This window comes from Xiphophorus maculatus, chromosome 21 (assembly GCF_002775205.1).
Source record: "Xiphophorus maculatus strain JP 163 A chromosome 21, X_maculatus-5.0-male, whole genome shotgun sequence".
NCBI lineage: Eukaryota > Metazoa > Chordata > Actinopteri > Cyprinodontiformes > Poeciliidae > Xiphophorus > Xiphophorus maculatus.
This window is the reverse complement of record NC_036463.1, coordinates 20711516-20728505: the sequence shown is the minus strand read 5'-3', so window position 1 is coordinate 20728505 and position 16990 is coordinate 20711516. Positions and strand designations below refer to the sequence as shown.

Genomic DNA, 16990 nt, shown 5'->3' with positions numbered 1-16990 from the left:
GCAGATTGACAACAGTCTTTAATTTTTTTTTTATACTTATGAATACATTTCTTACCGTAGAATGACTTTCAATGTAACATAAATGAATTCATAACTTTTTCTACATTCATAAGTAGCACAATCGCTTCTCCGGTTAGGTATTGTCGTATCAAATAATTTACGTATGGTACTTCTCGCTTGCTGTACGCGCGTCTTCTCCTCGCGCATGCGCTTCTCGTCATCCTTCCGAACAGCAATGGCGTCTCCCTACACTGTGCACAGGTTACATATGAGAGGAAGGAACCCCGTGGTGAAATGCCTAAACACAATCGAAACTATACTCCGAAGGAGTGTAGGAACTGAGCCGGTGGTCGCTCACACCGAGGGAGCTCAAGGAGATGACAGTGGTTAGTAATATAACGTGTTAAATCCATTACTTTTGCAGTTCAGCTGTTGTGCCAAGGAGAAACCATGACAGAGTCCGCAGAGAAAACTTTCATTTTATTTCCACTTGGCTCTAGTTTACGCGGCTTGTAGTGTTTTAAACATTACAAACCGCTTTAAGGTACGGTTTGTGTACACATATAATTCGGCATGGTTTGCGACCGCTAGAGAGAGCTTATTAGATGAAATATTGAAGGTATCATTTGAAAATAGCTAGTTAAAGAAGAGCTCATGAAGTCTGTTCTTAATGACATCTAAAGTCCATGTATATAATTTGCACCGAGGGCCAACAAGTAAGTATATATATATATATATATATATATATATATATATATATATATATATATATATATAGTACAGACCAAAAGTTTGGACACACCTTCTAATTCAATGGGTTTTCTTTATTTTCATGACTATTTATAAGGCAATAAATCCCACTTATTAACCTGACAGGGCAGGTTGACCTATGAAGTGAAAACCATTTCAGGTGACGACCTCTTGAAGCTCATCAAGAAAATGCAGAGTGTGTGCAAAGCAGTAATCACAGCTAAAGGTTGCTACTTTGAAGAAACTAGAATATAAGGGCTATTTTCAGTTGTTTTACACTTTTTTGTTTAGTGCATATTTCCACATGTGTTATTCATAGTTTTGATGCCTTCAGTGAGAATCTACAATGTCAATAGTCATGAAAATAAAGGAAACTCGTTGGATTAAAAGGTGTGTCCAAACTTTTGGTCTGTACTGTATATAATGAATAAATAATTAATTTTTTTAAATGTAAAGAATGTATTAATTGCTGACCAATCAGTTTCTCACCTTCAATTATATAGAGATCAAATCAAATATTTATTTTTCAAATAATATGAAACCTTCAGTTACACAACCAAAACTTAGTTAGGCCTATCACACAAATTTTGCTGGATGGTAAATTGTCCTAGATGTTATTGCGATAAACAATAATATTGATTTTAGGGCCATTTTCAAGTAATATACCGGGAACGGCATAAAAACACATTCTCAAAGATCAGTGCACTTTAAATTCTAACGAACATTTAACACGGAAACTTGGAGGACATTTAAAATATCCAAAATTAATAAACAAAACCTCATAATAAAATGAAATAAAATTATTAAGACTCTATAAGCAAAATTGTCCTTAGGGAAAAATGGCTATTTGAGAAGAGAGCGCCAGACTGAAGTCAAACAATTTTTGCTAGAAAGAAAGAGAAGAGAAAAATTATATATCATGCAAATGGAAATTGTTGAACTTGTTTTAATTCATCATCGATTTATTCCTTAATGCGACAGGCCTTGCTGCAATTAACATTTAAATAAGTGTAAGAACAAAGTTTCTGTTCTATCTAAAAAGATCTTTAAATATTTACAACCAAAAGCATAAAGTAAAACATTCCACAGCATCTTGCTGTATGTATTGTCTTAAACTGTGAACTTTCAGTAACGTGTTGTTTGGTTTTTTTTGTCTACTAAACATATGCCATAAAATCCAATTAGATGAAGGGGGGAAAAATTGTCCAGAATGTCTCGATCCACTTCTGAGACATCTATTTTACACAGATGTCTCTCCCTAAATGAAACCCGTGGTCTCCTGAGGAAAAGCCTGTGATTGTGGTTGTTTTTCCTCCAGGAGAAAAAGATGGGCCCAAGTCTTTGTCCGAGCTCATGGCGGACCGACAGGAACAGGCGGAGAAGTCGGTTCTGATCAGCTGCCCGTCCAGAACCAGCGAGAAAAAGTTCCTCAAGTTTTTATCAAAGCACGGAGACATCAACAAGCACTTCTTTTACGAAAGCTACGTAAGTAAGAGACGCCGCCAAGTGCGTGCGTGTGTTTTAAGTTGTGAGGTTAAGCACCGCCTGTGTGTGTGACGGAGCTGTGGGTTGGCGTCCTTCAGGGCGTCTACGCCGTGGTGGAGTTTGCCCGCCGGGACAGCGTCGCCTCTTTACTGGAGTCAGCCGCCATCCCCAGCGTCAACCACGAATGCATGGTGCCATTTAAATCCAGACTGCTGTCGCTGAGCAACCACAGCTTGGCAGCCCCGCCAGCCCAGCAGCCGGGGTTGCCATGCCGACCTCAAGCCACCGTTTCCATCAACGAGCTCATCCAGAGGCTTTCCAGGGAGGACAGCGTAAGCATGCGGCTCATCAGGGACCAGACGCTGGTTTGGTTTGTTTGCGTTTTTGACAGAACCGATCGGATTCTTCCCGCTCTCACGTCTCTCCAGGTAGACGATCAGATCGGCGCCCTGACTGAGACCTACCAGCTCACAGAGGAAAACAGCAGACTGCGCTTCCTCGTCTGCTCTCTGCTCAAAGACGTCGCCGCCGCTTATTTCCCAGAATGCACCATCAGGCCGTTCGGCTCCTCGGTGAACGGCTTTGGGAAGCTCGGCTGCGACTTGGACATGTTCCTGGACCTGGACAACATCAGCGGCTGGAACTTTAAACCGGTGATGGTGATGCTGGCGCTGCATCTTTAGCCTGTAAAGCTAAGCGTATATTTGTGTGAATGTGGATTTTATTAGCATTCCACTAGCATTCATCAGTTTTTGTGTCTTCAGTTTGCAGAATTTTAAGAGATTACAGAGGATTCATGCAGTGAATCCATTCGGTGGATCTATAGGTGTTGCTTTGTAAAATCTAATACTGCAATCACACTAGTATCCATTTCAGTGACACTTAAAGGTTTTATCTGACACCAATGTATTTTATTTTTTTGTCTGGATGTCCCTAAATATAGGAAGAAAGTTGCTGAGTTGGCAACAGTGGGGTCTTTATTGTTAACTGCTAACGTGCAGACATGAGCTGGTGGGCGGGGCCAACAGTTGAGCTTCTCTCGTAGCAACAGAGGACAGTGGTTGATTTTTAGACTTTGCCGTATAAAGATTGACTTCATATGGAAGTGTGGGCTGATCACCGATCTGCCAAAATGAAGGAAATCAGGGCTGATTTATCAGCTACTTGTGGATTCTATATCCTTCATCCCAATAAACACACACCCTACAGAATAACACCCACAAAACCTTTGTGATGGAAAAGAAAACTGGTCTCATTTCTTCACATTTAGACTCATCTAACACACATTTTTCAAAAACGTTATAAATGAGAACAGCATGACAGCGGCTTTAGGGTCAAGACAAACGTAGCTGATGTTTTGCTTCAACGTAATTAATCCTGTGTGTCCCGTATGCCTGCAGCCCAAATCGGGCCTGAGCCTCGAGTACCAGATGAAACGGACCAACTCGGAGCGCCACGTCACCCAGAGCATCCTGTCCGTCATCGGGGAATGCGTGGACCACTTTGGGCCCGGCTGCGTGGGCGTGCAGAAGATTCTCAACGCTCGCTGCCCCCTGGTCCGCTTCGCCCACCAGCCGTCCGGCTTCCAGTGCGACCTCACGGCCAACAACCGGTACGGCGTGCAGCTCGTTAAAATGGCAGTCAGGGATAGTTCTGACCCGGCCCCTGTGCGGTCACAGAAAGTTCAGTTTCACTCAGGCATATTGAAATGTCAGTAGTGACTCGGTGATAGCAGCGTCCCCCCAGGAGAACCTGCCGCCTTTGCAAAAGCCCCAAACAGAAACCAAGACTGTTCAGGAAGTGCTGCAAAGCCTCACTCTCTCTCTCTCTCCAGCCGTGGTGAGACCCAACGGGTCGGCCGGAGCCGGGGTGGGGAAGGATCGGGGTGGGAGGGCTCGTTCAAGTTTCATCACTTCCCCCTCTGGCCTTAAAGATATCTTTTCATCAGCCGGCGTGTGACACAAACACGTAGACACCTGCTAACGTACTGAAAACCGCTCGGCTCTTTCTGAGGAACTGGAGTGGAACCACCCGCTGTGGGTGGATGTGAGAGGGACTTTTCTCAAATCGAGCTCTTAGATCTCTGAAGCGTGGCATTTTTCTGCCAGAGAGGCCACTCAGTGTGTGTGTGTGCATTTGAACTTGAACAGTCAGCAGTAGCAGTCAGAATGAACAGAATGCTGCTCCCTGGTGGTGTTTTTTTTATTTTATTTGTTTTAGTTTTAGTGTCCTCGTTAAACTGTCCTCCAGAAGTAAGCAGGTTTTCCTTCCTTTTACCTTCCAAGCTTGAACCTTTTGGAGCTTTTTAAATGAAAAAATGAATAAATCAAGCAAATTCTTATTATTTTATTTAATTAAAAAAAAAATCTGTATTTATTTTGGACTCATGGGGAAAATGTCTTATTTAAAGTGCAGTAAGGTATTTGTACTAAAAAGTAAACCAAACATACTTGGTAGCATTTTGTCTTTTTGCAGTGTAGAGGTTGAGATTTAAAATATATGTGTAAAAGTGTTTACCCTCCTTCAGTATGCACATTTTATCAAATTGTTTTTGCATTTTATTAGGATTTTTATAAGATAAAAGTGGTGGCTGAATGTGAAGAGGAAGGAAACAACACAAAAAACAAAAAGCACAGTTATGTCTTTTCTAACAAATAAAAACCTGGAAAGTGCAACACCGCTACAGATCTGGAAACCACAGTTTTCTTCCATTCTTCTTTGTAAAATGAATCAGGCCGTCAGTTTTGGACAGAGAACGTCTGTTGACATCAGTTGTCAAGATGTTCACAATTTGATTTGAGTCTGGCACATGATTTTGTTCTAATTTGACATTTCTGTTCATGTGCAAGTTACTGAAAGTGACTCAATCAGTTTCCAAAGAAGTCCTTCTAAACATGCAGAAACCATTTCACTGATGTGGGAGAGTTTCTGTTTGTGAGAACTGTGAAAACTGAGGCGTTTAAAGCCGCAATATTTTTACAAAATTATGATTTTTCCATATTTGTTAGAACTGTCACCATGCTGCGATGGTTTGCTATGTAAAGATTGATCACCGTTACAGGAAAACCGTTTACTATCTCCGTTATCTGTGGCTATGCTAGGTAGTGTGAGCATTCACAGACTACCCTAATAGCATAGCAGAGGGAAAGGGGGAGGTGTGAGCAGCGCATACATGAGGATGATTGACAGCACTAAGACCCTCCTCTTAGCTGTGATTGGTTGTTTCTGACCAAACGGTGTATTTCTATAATTCGCACTGGTAGATGGTGAAGGAGCTTTTTTGTTTTCCACAGATTATGTCACAACCTAGCAACAGTTTTAACAAATATGTACAAATAAAAAAATAAACATACATTAAAAAAACAACAAACAGCTTTAATCATCTCCACATTGTCCTCCCTGACATGTCCGCTGTGTTCCTTGTTCTTCATGTTCTCTAGCGTTCTCTAGCAAACCTCTGAGGTTAAATCCAGTGCTCTAATGCGAGCTTCCGCTTGACCACAGGGTGGCGATGAAGAGCACGGAGCTGCTGTACCTGTATGGGGAGCTGGACCCGCGGGTGCGCAGCCTGGTGTTCACCGTGCGCTGCTGGGCGCGGGCCCACGGCGTCACCAGCAGCATCCCCGGCGCCTGGATCACCAACTTCTCCCTGACCGTCATGGTGCTGTTCTTCCTGCAGAAGAGAAGCCCTCCCATCATCCCCACTCTGGACCGGCTGCGGGACCTGGCAGGTACCAGCGCACACGCCCAGAGCCTCACCGGAGTTAGTTCAGTTCAGAGGAGCAATTTTTTTGTTTTTCCACTATATTGTCTCGTCTTTGCAAAGACTTTGAAATTTGTTCCCGTTTAATTTTTTCTGGTCTGCTTTTCACATCCTATTGCGGTTCTATTCCTGTTTTCATTTTTTCTTTTCTGAGATTTCACAGAAGTTAAGTTAAATTTTCTGTTTTGATGACATGGGGCCAAAAAAAAAAAACAACAGTTAGACTTCTGTTTCATGGTGTGAGTACCCCATTTTCAGCGCAATAATAATACATCTGAAAAACAAAACAAAAAAAAAGCTGTAATTCTGTAAGCCAGAAGGGTGTAGGGTAATTTCTGTAAGAAGGGAGTCCCAGAACGCCCACACACTTCTCCTTTTAAAGTAGGAAGAATCATCATGTAACCAATAAGCAGATGGGAGACGGCTGCGGGTTTGGGTTTTTTTTACTGATTGAATAAACAAATGGGTTAATAATTTAGCACAAAAAAAACCCCAGCTAATAATCTTAATTTGTTAATTTGTCGGCCAGAAATTGTATTTATGAGAAAGTGAAAGTGAGAACACACCATTTTATGGTGTTTTAGCTCCATAATTTAAGTGTGAAATTCCACAGGCATAATTAATTCAGCTCAAAACATAAACGTATTGGAGCTGCTATGGTGTTAAGTATTCCTGTGTAAGTTTAGATAAATGGTAAATATTTTTATTTATCCAATCATCTGCTGCACTGAAACAAAAAAAAAAGGTTCAGCCCCTGAAATATTTTGACATTTATTCCTCCTTTGTTTTTCATTGTAAATATTTATTCCACATTTTGAACTGACACTATTCTCCGACTGCTCGTTAAATTCCATAGCAGTGCCACTCTCAGTGGTTAACTGAGCTACTAAGTCATTCAAGTTTTCTCCGGTTGAAAAAGAAAATGTTAAAAACTTAAAGTTTTTGACTTGACAGTATTTGTCAAGTTTGTAAACTGCGCCCCCTAGAGGAAGCGCTTTGCGTAGCCTCCTCCTGTTGTAGCTGTAAGTTTTTTGGGGTTTCTCTACCTGCTCGGCGCATCTAGACAACTTTTAGCCCGTTTTTAGCTCAAACTTTATCAGTCTGGATGGCGGTCGTCTTTAAATACCACTTTTCAAGCGTTTGTGCAGATTCATAACTAGATTTAGGTCTAGCAGTGATATTTTTCTGTTACACTTGCTGAAAGTGCAGCAAAAAATGATTCTAGAAAAATATTTACTTGGGTTCAATACAAATGAATGCCACACTTTTATTCCTACTATGAGTTGGCAACATAGATTTAAAGTTTTATCACCATATGTTGTGATATTATTGTGGTAACAGCAAAAGTTCTAATAAGACATATTCATTACTTGTTTTTTAGGTTACCATATGTCTGTGACTGTGTGTCACAGCAATTAGAGCCCCACAAACACAAATACCGCTCCTGAAAAACATTCCCATTTGTAATCTGCTTCTTTAGGTCACCAGTCAGATAAAGTGGTATGATTAGCACACAATAACTTCATTCGATCATATTTGAAAACGTATTGACATATGTATATTTGATACTCGCATTGAATAAACAGTGGAAAAAAATAGCAAAACTCGACAGTAAATCGAAATTCTTTTGATGATAGAAAATTTATCGCGGTAAATGATAAACGATACGATAAATGCTTATGAGTCGAAAATGTTAAACTACGTATCATTTAATCTGTTTTACAATTTCACACTGTTTTTAAATAGGGTGGCCACCTCAGCAACTTTGTCACTTTATTTAGCAACTTTTCAGACAAAAAAAAAATCGTATTGGCCAAAATCGGTAAGTAAAGATCGGCGATGGGTCAGAAAACTGTGTTTGGTGCACCGCCACTGTCAGTTCTATTGAAGCTGGTGGCAAGATGTGAAAAAGTGTCAGGGGTGGAAATACTTGTGGAAAGTTCTCCAGGTGTGACATTTAGTACCTTCTGTTGAAATATGTTATTCAAAGTAGCTTTTGTGTTAGTCTATAATGCTCTATAAGGCTAAAGGGTAAATTCCACATTAAACTGCAGCATTACAGTCTCTTTTACTCTCTTTCAGCATTGTTGAAGTTCCTCCTCCGTTATTTCATTTCCCTCCTGTCTGTCCTCAGTGGTAGAAAGCGCTGCAGCTCTCTGAGGCACCAGGCTCATTTAAATCCCCTCCCTCGTCTGGTTCGTCCACAGACACGAGCGGTCGAAGCAGAGATCACGCTGTCCGCCGATAAAGCTGAGCAGCCGCATAATATATGCAGACAGCTGCAAATTGAATTCAAATGGAGTTCTGTCGCCACGGCAGCAGCAGCAGCAGCAGCAGCGGAGGCTTAGGAAACCTGCCCTCCTAATCCCAGTTCTTGAACTCTCCTCAGCCACTGTGAGAGCGGACGCCATGACGGTTCTGGAGTTCCAGCGCCGCTGGGTCTGACAAGCTTTTGTGCTCGTCGTGTGAATCCGCAGCTGCGATTCCGTTCCAAATGTGCGCAAATCTTTGTCTATATACCGCTAACGTCGAAAAAACATAATTTCGTGTTGTTTCCATTAAAAAAGAAACTAAATTAAAATCACTCGCAAATAAGCTTGCTCACGTGATTGTTTTGGAGAATAAGTCCTCTTATCTAACAAGTAGTATTTTAATCAATGTAAATAAATATGTTATACTTATAAGAACAAAGTATTTCTTCAGTGCAAGTAAGCCAACGATGCGGATCCTGGTTCAGATGGTGCAGTGACGGGCGTGTTTATTATTTTGAAATAACTTATCGCATAAACAAACATACTCGTGTGTGATTTTAATTGTGTTTCTTACTGAATAGAGAAACCAGAATTGGGAAACTCTGTTTTTTGTTGTTGTTGTTTTTACATTAGAGAATATCAACAAAGTTTTGCCTGCATTTGTAATGGAAACGCAGCTGATGTGAGTTTGAGTCCACATCAACATGGCCGCCTCGCTCTTCCTCTGTCACCTTGACTGTCTGATAATTGCTTTCCAGAAGTAATATACCCCCCTCCCACACACACACACACACCCTTCCCTTCACGGCCTGCTTAGCTCAGACTCCGTCACACAGAGTGCTTACAGGACAATAAAAGCTCCATCGCTCGGGAAAGGTCGACGACCCCGCCTCCTTCAGGCCTCCTCCCCGGCGCATTGGCAGCTATTTAAACAGCGCTTAAAACACACACATGCACACACACGCACCCAGCCTGGCCTCAGTGTGGAGTGAACGAAACGGGGTAACAAGGCCGGCCCTGGACTAGGACACGGAGAGCGGCAGCGTGACTTACAGCTCGGCCGTTGTGTTTTCGCTGACCAACGTCGAACACACACACACACACACACACACACACACACACACACGCACACACACACACACTCTCTGATTCAGACGCACATCCGTCTGCGACTTGTTTACGCCGTGTAAAGGCGAGTCATTTTACCTTGTCCCCCCGCTTCTCTTTCGCTCCCCCCCCTCCCCTGTCAAGGTCCCGCAGACGAGAGCGTGATTGAGGGAAACGACTGCACGTTCGCCACCGACTTCAGCAAGATCCAGCTGCAGAGCAACACGGACACGCTGGGTGAGCGCGGAGAGGCGTCCGATCGGGGCCGCACGTCACTTTGACGGACGGCGGCGTGCGTTTTATAGACGAAGCACGTTTTATTACATGTGAAACCAGGCTTCCTACTAGAGAACACAGCAGAGGATGAGAGGACAGGCTATGTGTAATATATTGAGTCAGAGGCAGGAAGAGACACAAACATATCTTGCATACAGCAACGCTGAACCTGCGTCATGGATCACACAAAGCTTCCATCACACGCATGGCTTAACCCTTTAAAGCCTCATAACAAACATTCATCAGAAAATTCTGATTTGTTTTGTAATTAAGTATTGAATTCATTACATAATAGAAACCATTTTTGACTCAACCGCTTGTTTTCTAAATTTTGTTTGTGTTGCAATCAATACATGAGGATCCATTTGATTGTCGTTACCAAAAACATCTGTTTTATAAGCATTATAAGAACAACACTGCATTATACTTAAAAAGCATCCATTATGTGTACAGATGTAAGCATTATCATACGTATTTCTAATTTATTGAGTAAGTTGAAATGGATAAATGAAAAAACTGGAAAAAATGACCTTTTTTATCTGATTAATCAACAGAGTACTCAGTTGAATACTCAATGAGTAAAATTAGCTGCAGCTCTTGTAATGTAATATATTTAGTTATAAATTCATACCTATCAAAACTTTCAGCATATTTCATAGTGATACAGTATTTACAGTTATAAAAAGTGAAAACACCCCCTCTAGTCTTGAAATTTAGAGAATCGGATCTTAAAGAGTCACCCTCCTCATCTACATTCACACACATTAATAATATTCCTATTCAAACTTGAAGAAGTAAATACATTTTCTGTGGTTTACAGAGCGACTGTTGGCGCGTTTTTATGCTAACTTTGAATCTCTTGTTTTGTTTCAGAGCAACTGCTGGGAGACTTTTTTGAGTTCTACGCCATGTTTCCGTTCAGCAGAATGTCCATAAATATCAGAAAGGTATTTAACAACCCAATGCAAATCAACTATAAGTATGATTCACTTTAATTTTAGACCTATTGTTTTTACTGCTTTTTTTTTGGTATTTTATCGGTTTTGAAATTGCATTGTTTTACTTTTTTTATCTCCTTGTAATTGTTCAGCACTTCATGTGAAATTACTTTATAAACAAAGCTGTTATAATAACAATAATAATAATAATAATAATAATAATTATTATTATTATTATATACTGTTTAAAAATACCTGATATCTAAATAAAAAGCCTCCAAGAAGTGATAGCTCAAGAATGACTCACAGTCAGGCAGGCTTTGGTCCAGAAGCTGATTTAAATAAATATATCACTTTGTGAATATTGACTCTTTTCATTCACTTACTGTAATTGTAATTGTTCCCAATTTTATAAATTTAATAATTTATAAAATATAAATTATTAAGCGTCATTCTCAAAAAATCTAACATAAATCTCCAATTTTTGACCCAAACCTCTGACCTGAGTCACCTCCCTTCTTCCTCTTGACCACTAGGTGTCAGTATTTGTCCTCCACAGTTCCTTGGAGCATTTTGTTGAACATTTCCTCTGCCACCACACTTAACTTTTTATATATAAATGTGTTACATGTAACATTATAGAACAAAATATATATATATATATATATATATATATATATATATATATATATATATATATATATATATATATATATATAAAGCATTGCCACTAACTTCCTGTCATGGAGTCACTGTCATGGGTGACTCCATGACAGTGTCACCCATGTCATGGGTGACACTGTCATGGGTGACAAACAGCCGAGGTCAAACATATAAGACATGTATTTCAAACTCTAAAATTATAAAGACAGCTCCTGCTTTGTGCTGCATTCATGTACATCCTGGAAAGTCATCACCACAAAGAAATTATTCAATTACCACGTTCACAAGAGGCAGTGAACCTCCTGCTTGGTTATTACATAATCATTCTCAGGACAAATAATGTCTTGGGGAGGGTTTAATGTGGTGGCCAGGCCATTCATGGACCATATTAGAGCTTAATAAATTGATCCCCCCTCTGAACAGAGGGCCATCCTGCCTAATATATGAGATTAATATGAGGTTTGACACAGCTGAGGACGCCTGCAGGTACGCTGTGGTCATGACCGAGGTGTATAGGCATTCACCAGTGCTGCTGCGGCCATCAATCAGTTTTACTGTGCTACAATTCTTCAGCTCATTCTGCCTCTTCAGCAGGTTACAGCCAAATGGTACCGGGGAAGGGTCTTGACCGCTTTCTGACCCACACTGGGACGGTTGCCGGGTGCGATGAACCCCGGCATTATATATATGTGCTGCTGCTATGTCAATAAGTACAACTAGTTTTAGTGAAACCTAGTGGCGGTGTTATGTAAAATTGACTTTTTGGAGCTTTAGATCATGTTATGATGTCACTCCCTCATCAAAAGCATAACTGGAATGTTCCCTTGATTCTTTCATGCATGTTTGAGAAATCTTTTAATCTACCACAGTTCCAAGGTTTTAAGTTTCCATCTCACAGAGCCGCCTTCACCCACTCCGCTCCTTCAGACTAGCTACTTCTCCGTGAAACAAACGCTTTAACGCTGTTAAAGGGTTAATAGAGGAGCCATGTTGTGATGACTTCCTGAAGGTGGAGTTTCAGAAAGAGCTGGAGCTCCTTAAAGAGACAGAAGCTCAATTTCAAGGTGTCAAATTTGTTTAAAGTCATATTTGAAATTTACATAATTTTACAACTCAAGGGAACATAGTTACTTCATAGTGCTATAAAATGATACTATGTGGCTGGAAAACACATAGTACAGCCCCTATTATGCTGCAAAATTCACATGTCACGCCTTTTTGTACTTCAATTTGGTTCTACTATTTCTGAAAAGTGGTGTAAAAAAACAAAAGAACCCAGCCGATTTTTGGCAGCACGTTAATGTTTTTTGATATCTGGAAAGTGAGCAGTTTCGAAAACCTCCACAATTCGTCACAAATCAACAGGCACTGCCCCTCACCGAGCAATCCCAGCGAAGGCCAGCCTGTCACCTAGCAACCCAAGACGAGCTCTAGCACGTTTGGTGACCTGGTGTTTTGTTGTTGATTTATCATCTAGAAACCAATCTCATCTAAGAATGATTTTGTGCAAAAAGTGTAATGAACATGTTTTGTGTCGCCTATAGACGTATAATGGGTCACCATTCAGGAATTCTCATTTAGAACCAAATCCGTTCTGCTTTGCGTTCCTCCAGGGCAGAGAGCAGAACAAGCCAGAGATGGCGCCGCTGCACATCCAAAATCCTTTCGAGACGTCGCTGAACGTCAGCAAGAACGTCAACACCTCCCAGTTGGACCGCTTCGTGGCTTTGTGTCAAGAGAGCGCCTGGCTGCTCCAGCAGAGCGAGACCAGGACACAGAGAGGCAGCAGCGGGAACCGCACGACCACGCCTTGGGGGCTCGCCACCCTGCTCCTGCCTTCCAAGGTGGTGGGGATCAAAGGCCGCAAGAAGTATAAAAAGGAGGGGGCTAGCGAGAGGATAAAGAGCTTACTGGAAACTTTGAAGAACAAAAATGAGGAACCGAAGAGCTAGGACGCCTGAGGCTATCTTCACGTTTTATCAGAACTTCACCCAAACATTTGGGGCTGGGTTTTATTCTTCTGAACTTGTGGGAAAATTGCAGATTGCAACTTGGACCGCAGTCCCTGACATGGACAGATGGGGGTGTCCCTGCTCCCCTGTATGTGAATATGAGTTGAAATATAGTAATATTAGCTGTGTATACTACTGTAGAGTTCCTACTTTATTTTAATAAACAATAATGCTGTGAACTTTGCATCAGACCCGTTTATGACAGTTGGTTTTAAATGAGGTCATCAGAAAAACTCATGTTCACATTGTTTTTACTATTTTTTATATACTTTATGTAACACTAGTGCAAGTTAAATTGAGAAATAATGATGTTTTACTGGAAAGCATAAACACCTCAAAGCTCCAAAGGAACAAACACAACCTTACATATAAGCAGTTACCATCTTCCATGTGGATTACAGAACTGTTAATAAATATGTTTAAATAAATGCAGAATTGGAATGTTTTTACCCTAAACAGACATTGGGACACTTTTCTCCTCAGGATTTAGCATAAGTTTTAGTTAGCATGGTTTTAAATCCGGCTGAAATGTTTTAAATTTATAAAATTGTGCTGTTTTGGGCAAGTTGTCAGAATCTTGCAAATTAAGTAAAGTATTGGGAAAAGTTAACTTATTTAAGTAATTTGATCTGCTCATGAGTTAAAGCAGTTGAAGGGTGATTTTGCTATGTTCAATAAAAAAAAAAAAAAAAATCTTTTTAACCCTCTTGCGGTCAGTCGGTCTCGCGCGTTTTTGTAGGTCCAGCTTTTGGGCACTTCGGCGTTTCATACGACGCTCAGGAGGAATGTGGAAATGGTCACGGTCGGACACCAGAAAAGCGGGATCAGACGTCAGTTCCCGAAACCACAAAAAAAAAAAAAACCTCGCACGCGGAGACCGCGGTCAAAGTAAAAAGCTCTTGGGGTCCAAATAACTGCAGAAGTGTTAAAAAAAGAAGCCTTTTTTGCCTTCCTGCCGTCTTCTGTCAGCTAAACTACATCTACACTGAAGTGCAGTAAAGATCAGATACGAACTGATAGGCTGTTTTAGCAATTAGCACATGCAACCAGTTTGTGAGTTTGAGCAACAGCTACGTGTTTTTAAGCCAATAAAACCAAAGTATGTCATAGTTCTAAACTTCTGACACATAAACAACTTGGTTTTCAGCAGGTTATGTAAGTCTAATCTCAAATGTTCAACATCACACATTCCACCATGTTGTTACAGAATGAGGTCAGAACCAGCATGTCAAAATGTGAATTCTCCCTAAAATATTTGCAAACTGCAAAAAAAAAAAAAGTTTGGAGAGTGTGCCTTTGTTTTTAACCATCACAGTGTGATTGGGTAACTACAGGATGAAAAAGCTTAATGCAGCAAAGAGGGAAGTCGGCTGCTGCTAGAAGAGTTTATAAAGGCCATCCTGGGATGTTCATATTGATTCAACTATTCTTTGGCTCCCTTGTGTCCTGGCCGTTGGGGATATTGTTGCCCTGGAAGAGTCCACTGATGTCAGGACATTTCATTGTTGAATAAAGGTGACTACTCAATAACTTGGTATTGATTTGCTTTGACCTTGAATAAAGCCAAAATCGGGCCAACAAATGCTCCCTAGAGAGTTTTAGAGGCCCAGGGTTTCTCTCTTTATGAATAACGGCTTCAGGTTTAATATACCTGATTGCTTTTGGTATTATATCTGGGATAACATCTGCTTCATTGCCTCTATCTCTAAATTTACTCAGTTTTAATTCATCTGTGTCAGTTCAAAGGTTGAATCTAATACTTCTCATAAACAGTTGATTTATTATAAAGCAAATCTCTTATCTTCTAGACTTACTGAAAGAAATGAGTAAGACAGTAAGACTGGATCCTCTCATCTTTGAATATGTTTTACATCACAACGTATATTGCGAAAGAAACCTGAAACCTGCACTCTCTTGACGCGCCAACTACTTAAAACAAATACTGTAAGTATCCCTGAAATTTTTGACATATTCTTTTAACAGAATCACTAGCCCCACTGTACTTAAAAATAATTTTGATTTAATAAATTAATACAGCATTTTCAAAGGCATTGAGTTGTGCAAGATTTTATTGATGGACATCAGTTATTTGAAGATGAAACACGAAACCGAGTTCAAGGAGATTGCTGCTGCTAGCAGGATAACAGAACAACTTTTTGTTTGTTGCAGCAGAAACTTGTTGAACAGGGTAAAATTCTTCTGTCTCCAGACATGTGGCGCTAATTGAATGTGTTACAGTTAGCATTTTTAATTTAAATGTTTGCTAGTTTCAGAAAAACGTACAAAGGAATCAAGCTAAACTTGTGTTATTTTGTAATTTATTCTAATGTATGCACCAGCGTATGTCAAAGAAGAACAGCCACACTGTTCTACATAAAATATGTTTCCAAACTATTTTGATGTACAAGTACAAACTTATTAACTACTTGGTATTGGTACTTGGAATTGGCAAGTACCTAAGCTCAAGTACTGGTACTTGAGCTTGGAGAAACAGCTGGCACAGCCCCACAAATGAATCTAACAATCGTGTTTTTTGAGAAAGCCGGAGTCCCTGGAGGGAACCTACACATGCACAGAGAGTACAGACTCCCTACAGAATGAGCCCAGGCTATAAACTGAATCCAGAACCTTGTTTTTGCAACAGCTAACCAGCTGCTCCACCATGTAGTCCTTAAAACAAACATTTTATAGCAAACAGTCGGAATTTCATTTTTTAAAATTAAATATTCCAGTTGGAATTGAGCATTTTAAGCAGAAAATGTTCTGAAACAATGACATCAAACTGTCAGCTGTCGTAACATTAGCATGGAGCTATTGAGCCGATTATTGGTTCATTGAAGGCAAAGTCAGCCAGCTCTGTGGTGACGTCTGCTGAACGGATTAACTCTTCAGAAAAACCCACCGGCTGATTTTTTTCCATTCTGAATATGGGAGATGAGACAATCTGCTTAAACTCCCCGACAGAAAGACGGTTTTTAACTCCACTTTTCAGTGTCTGCCTTTAAATCCCATAAAGTAAGAGTTGGTGTTAGTCGGAAAGGTCACCCATGTGCTTTTATTCCTCTGAGCGTGTTTGTGTGGGAGATAATGGAGGGGAGGGGTAAAAAAAAAAGACCTCCGGTCTCATGTGTTACGAGTGCATCTACAGGTTCCCGTCCTAAGAGAGAGCCTGAGTGTGTTTGTATATGTTCGGTTGAGGCCCTTGGGACAAAGTTTGAGGAGTGGGGAGTGTACTGCAGTGCCCACAGCTGCTTTTTTGCTAATTTCACTGGGAGGTCAACCGAGGGGTGAGAGGATAGGCTTTTAACTACCTCCGCCGCTACTCCAGCTGCCACTCCGCCCTTTGCCACCCGGCCGCGGCTCAGAAAAAAAAATAAAAAATGAGAGGAGAGGCTCGCTTTGAACTTCACTCAATGTCCCCGTCTCCTCGAGTCTAGCTTCAATTTCGCTTTTCAAATTCAGCATGCCCTGCTCTCTATCTCAAGTCATCTGCTTTCGTCTCCTCGCGGAGTGGCAGCCTTCTTTGAGGTTTGTTTATTTCCATGGGTGCGTTTCAGACTGCCGGAGCAACGGAGCGGTTACGAAACGCGGCGGTTAGCGAGGCACTGGGTGGAGAAACCATCACCTCAAGGGATCTGGATGAAATGCGACTGCAGGGGTGATAGCGGGGTTGATTTAAAACCAGCTACAAGTCACTGCTGATAGCTTAGAAAATGTAAAGTACTATTTTTCTGCACTTATAGA

General features: G+C 40.9%; 1 protein-coding gene across 1 annotated transcript; it reads left to right on the top strand.

Moving 5' to 3' along the window:
* The first annotated feature begins 205 nt into the window (after window positions 1–205).
* On the top strand, window positions 206–13425 carry mtpap (mitochondrial poly(A) polymerase). The gene is made up of 9 exons (XM_014474522.2): window positions 206–386; window positions 2069–2235; window positions 2334–2567; window positions 2664–2888; window positions 3636–3847; window positions 5740–5966; window positions 9502–9594; window positions 10507–10580; window positions 12848–13425. The coding sequence occupies exons 1-9, from the start codon at window positions 206–208 to the stop codon at window positions 13184–13186; spliced, it is 1752 nt and encodes a 583-aa protein (XP_014330008.1). The 3' UTR covers window positions 13187–13425.
* Window positions 13426–16990: the final 3565 nt, after the last annotated feature.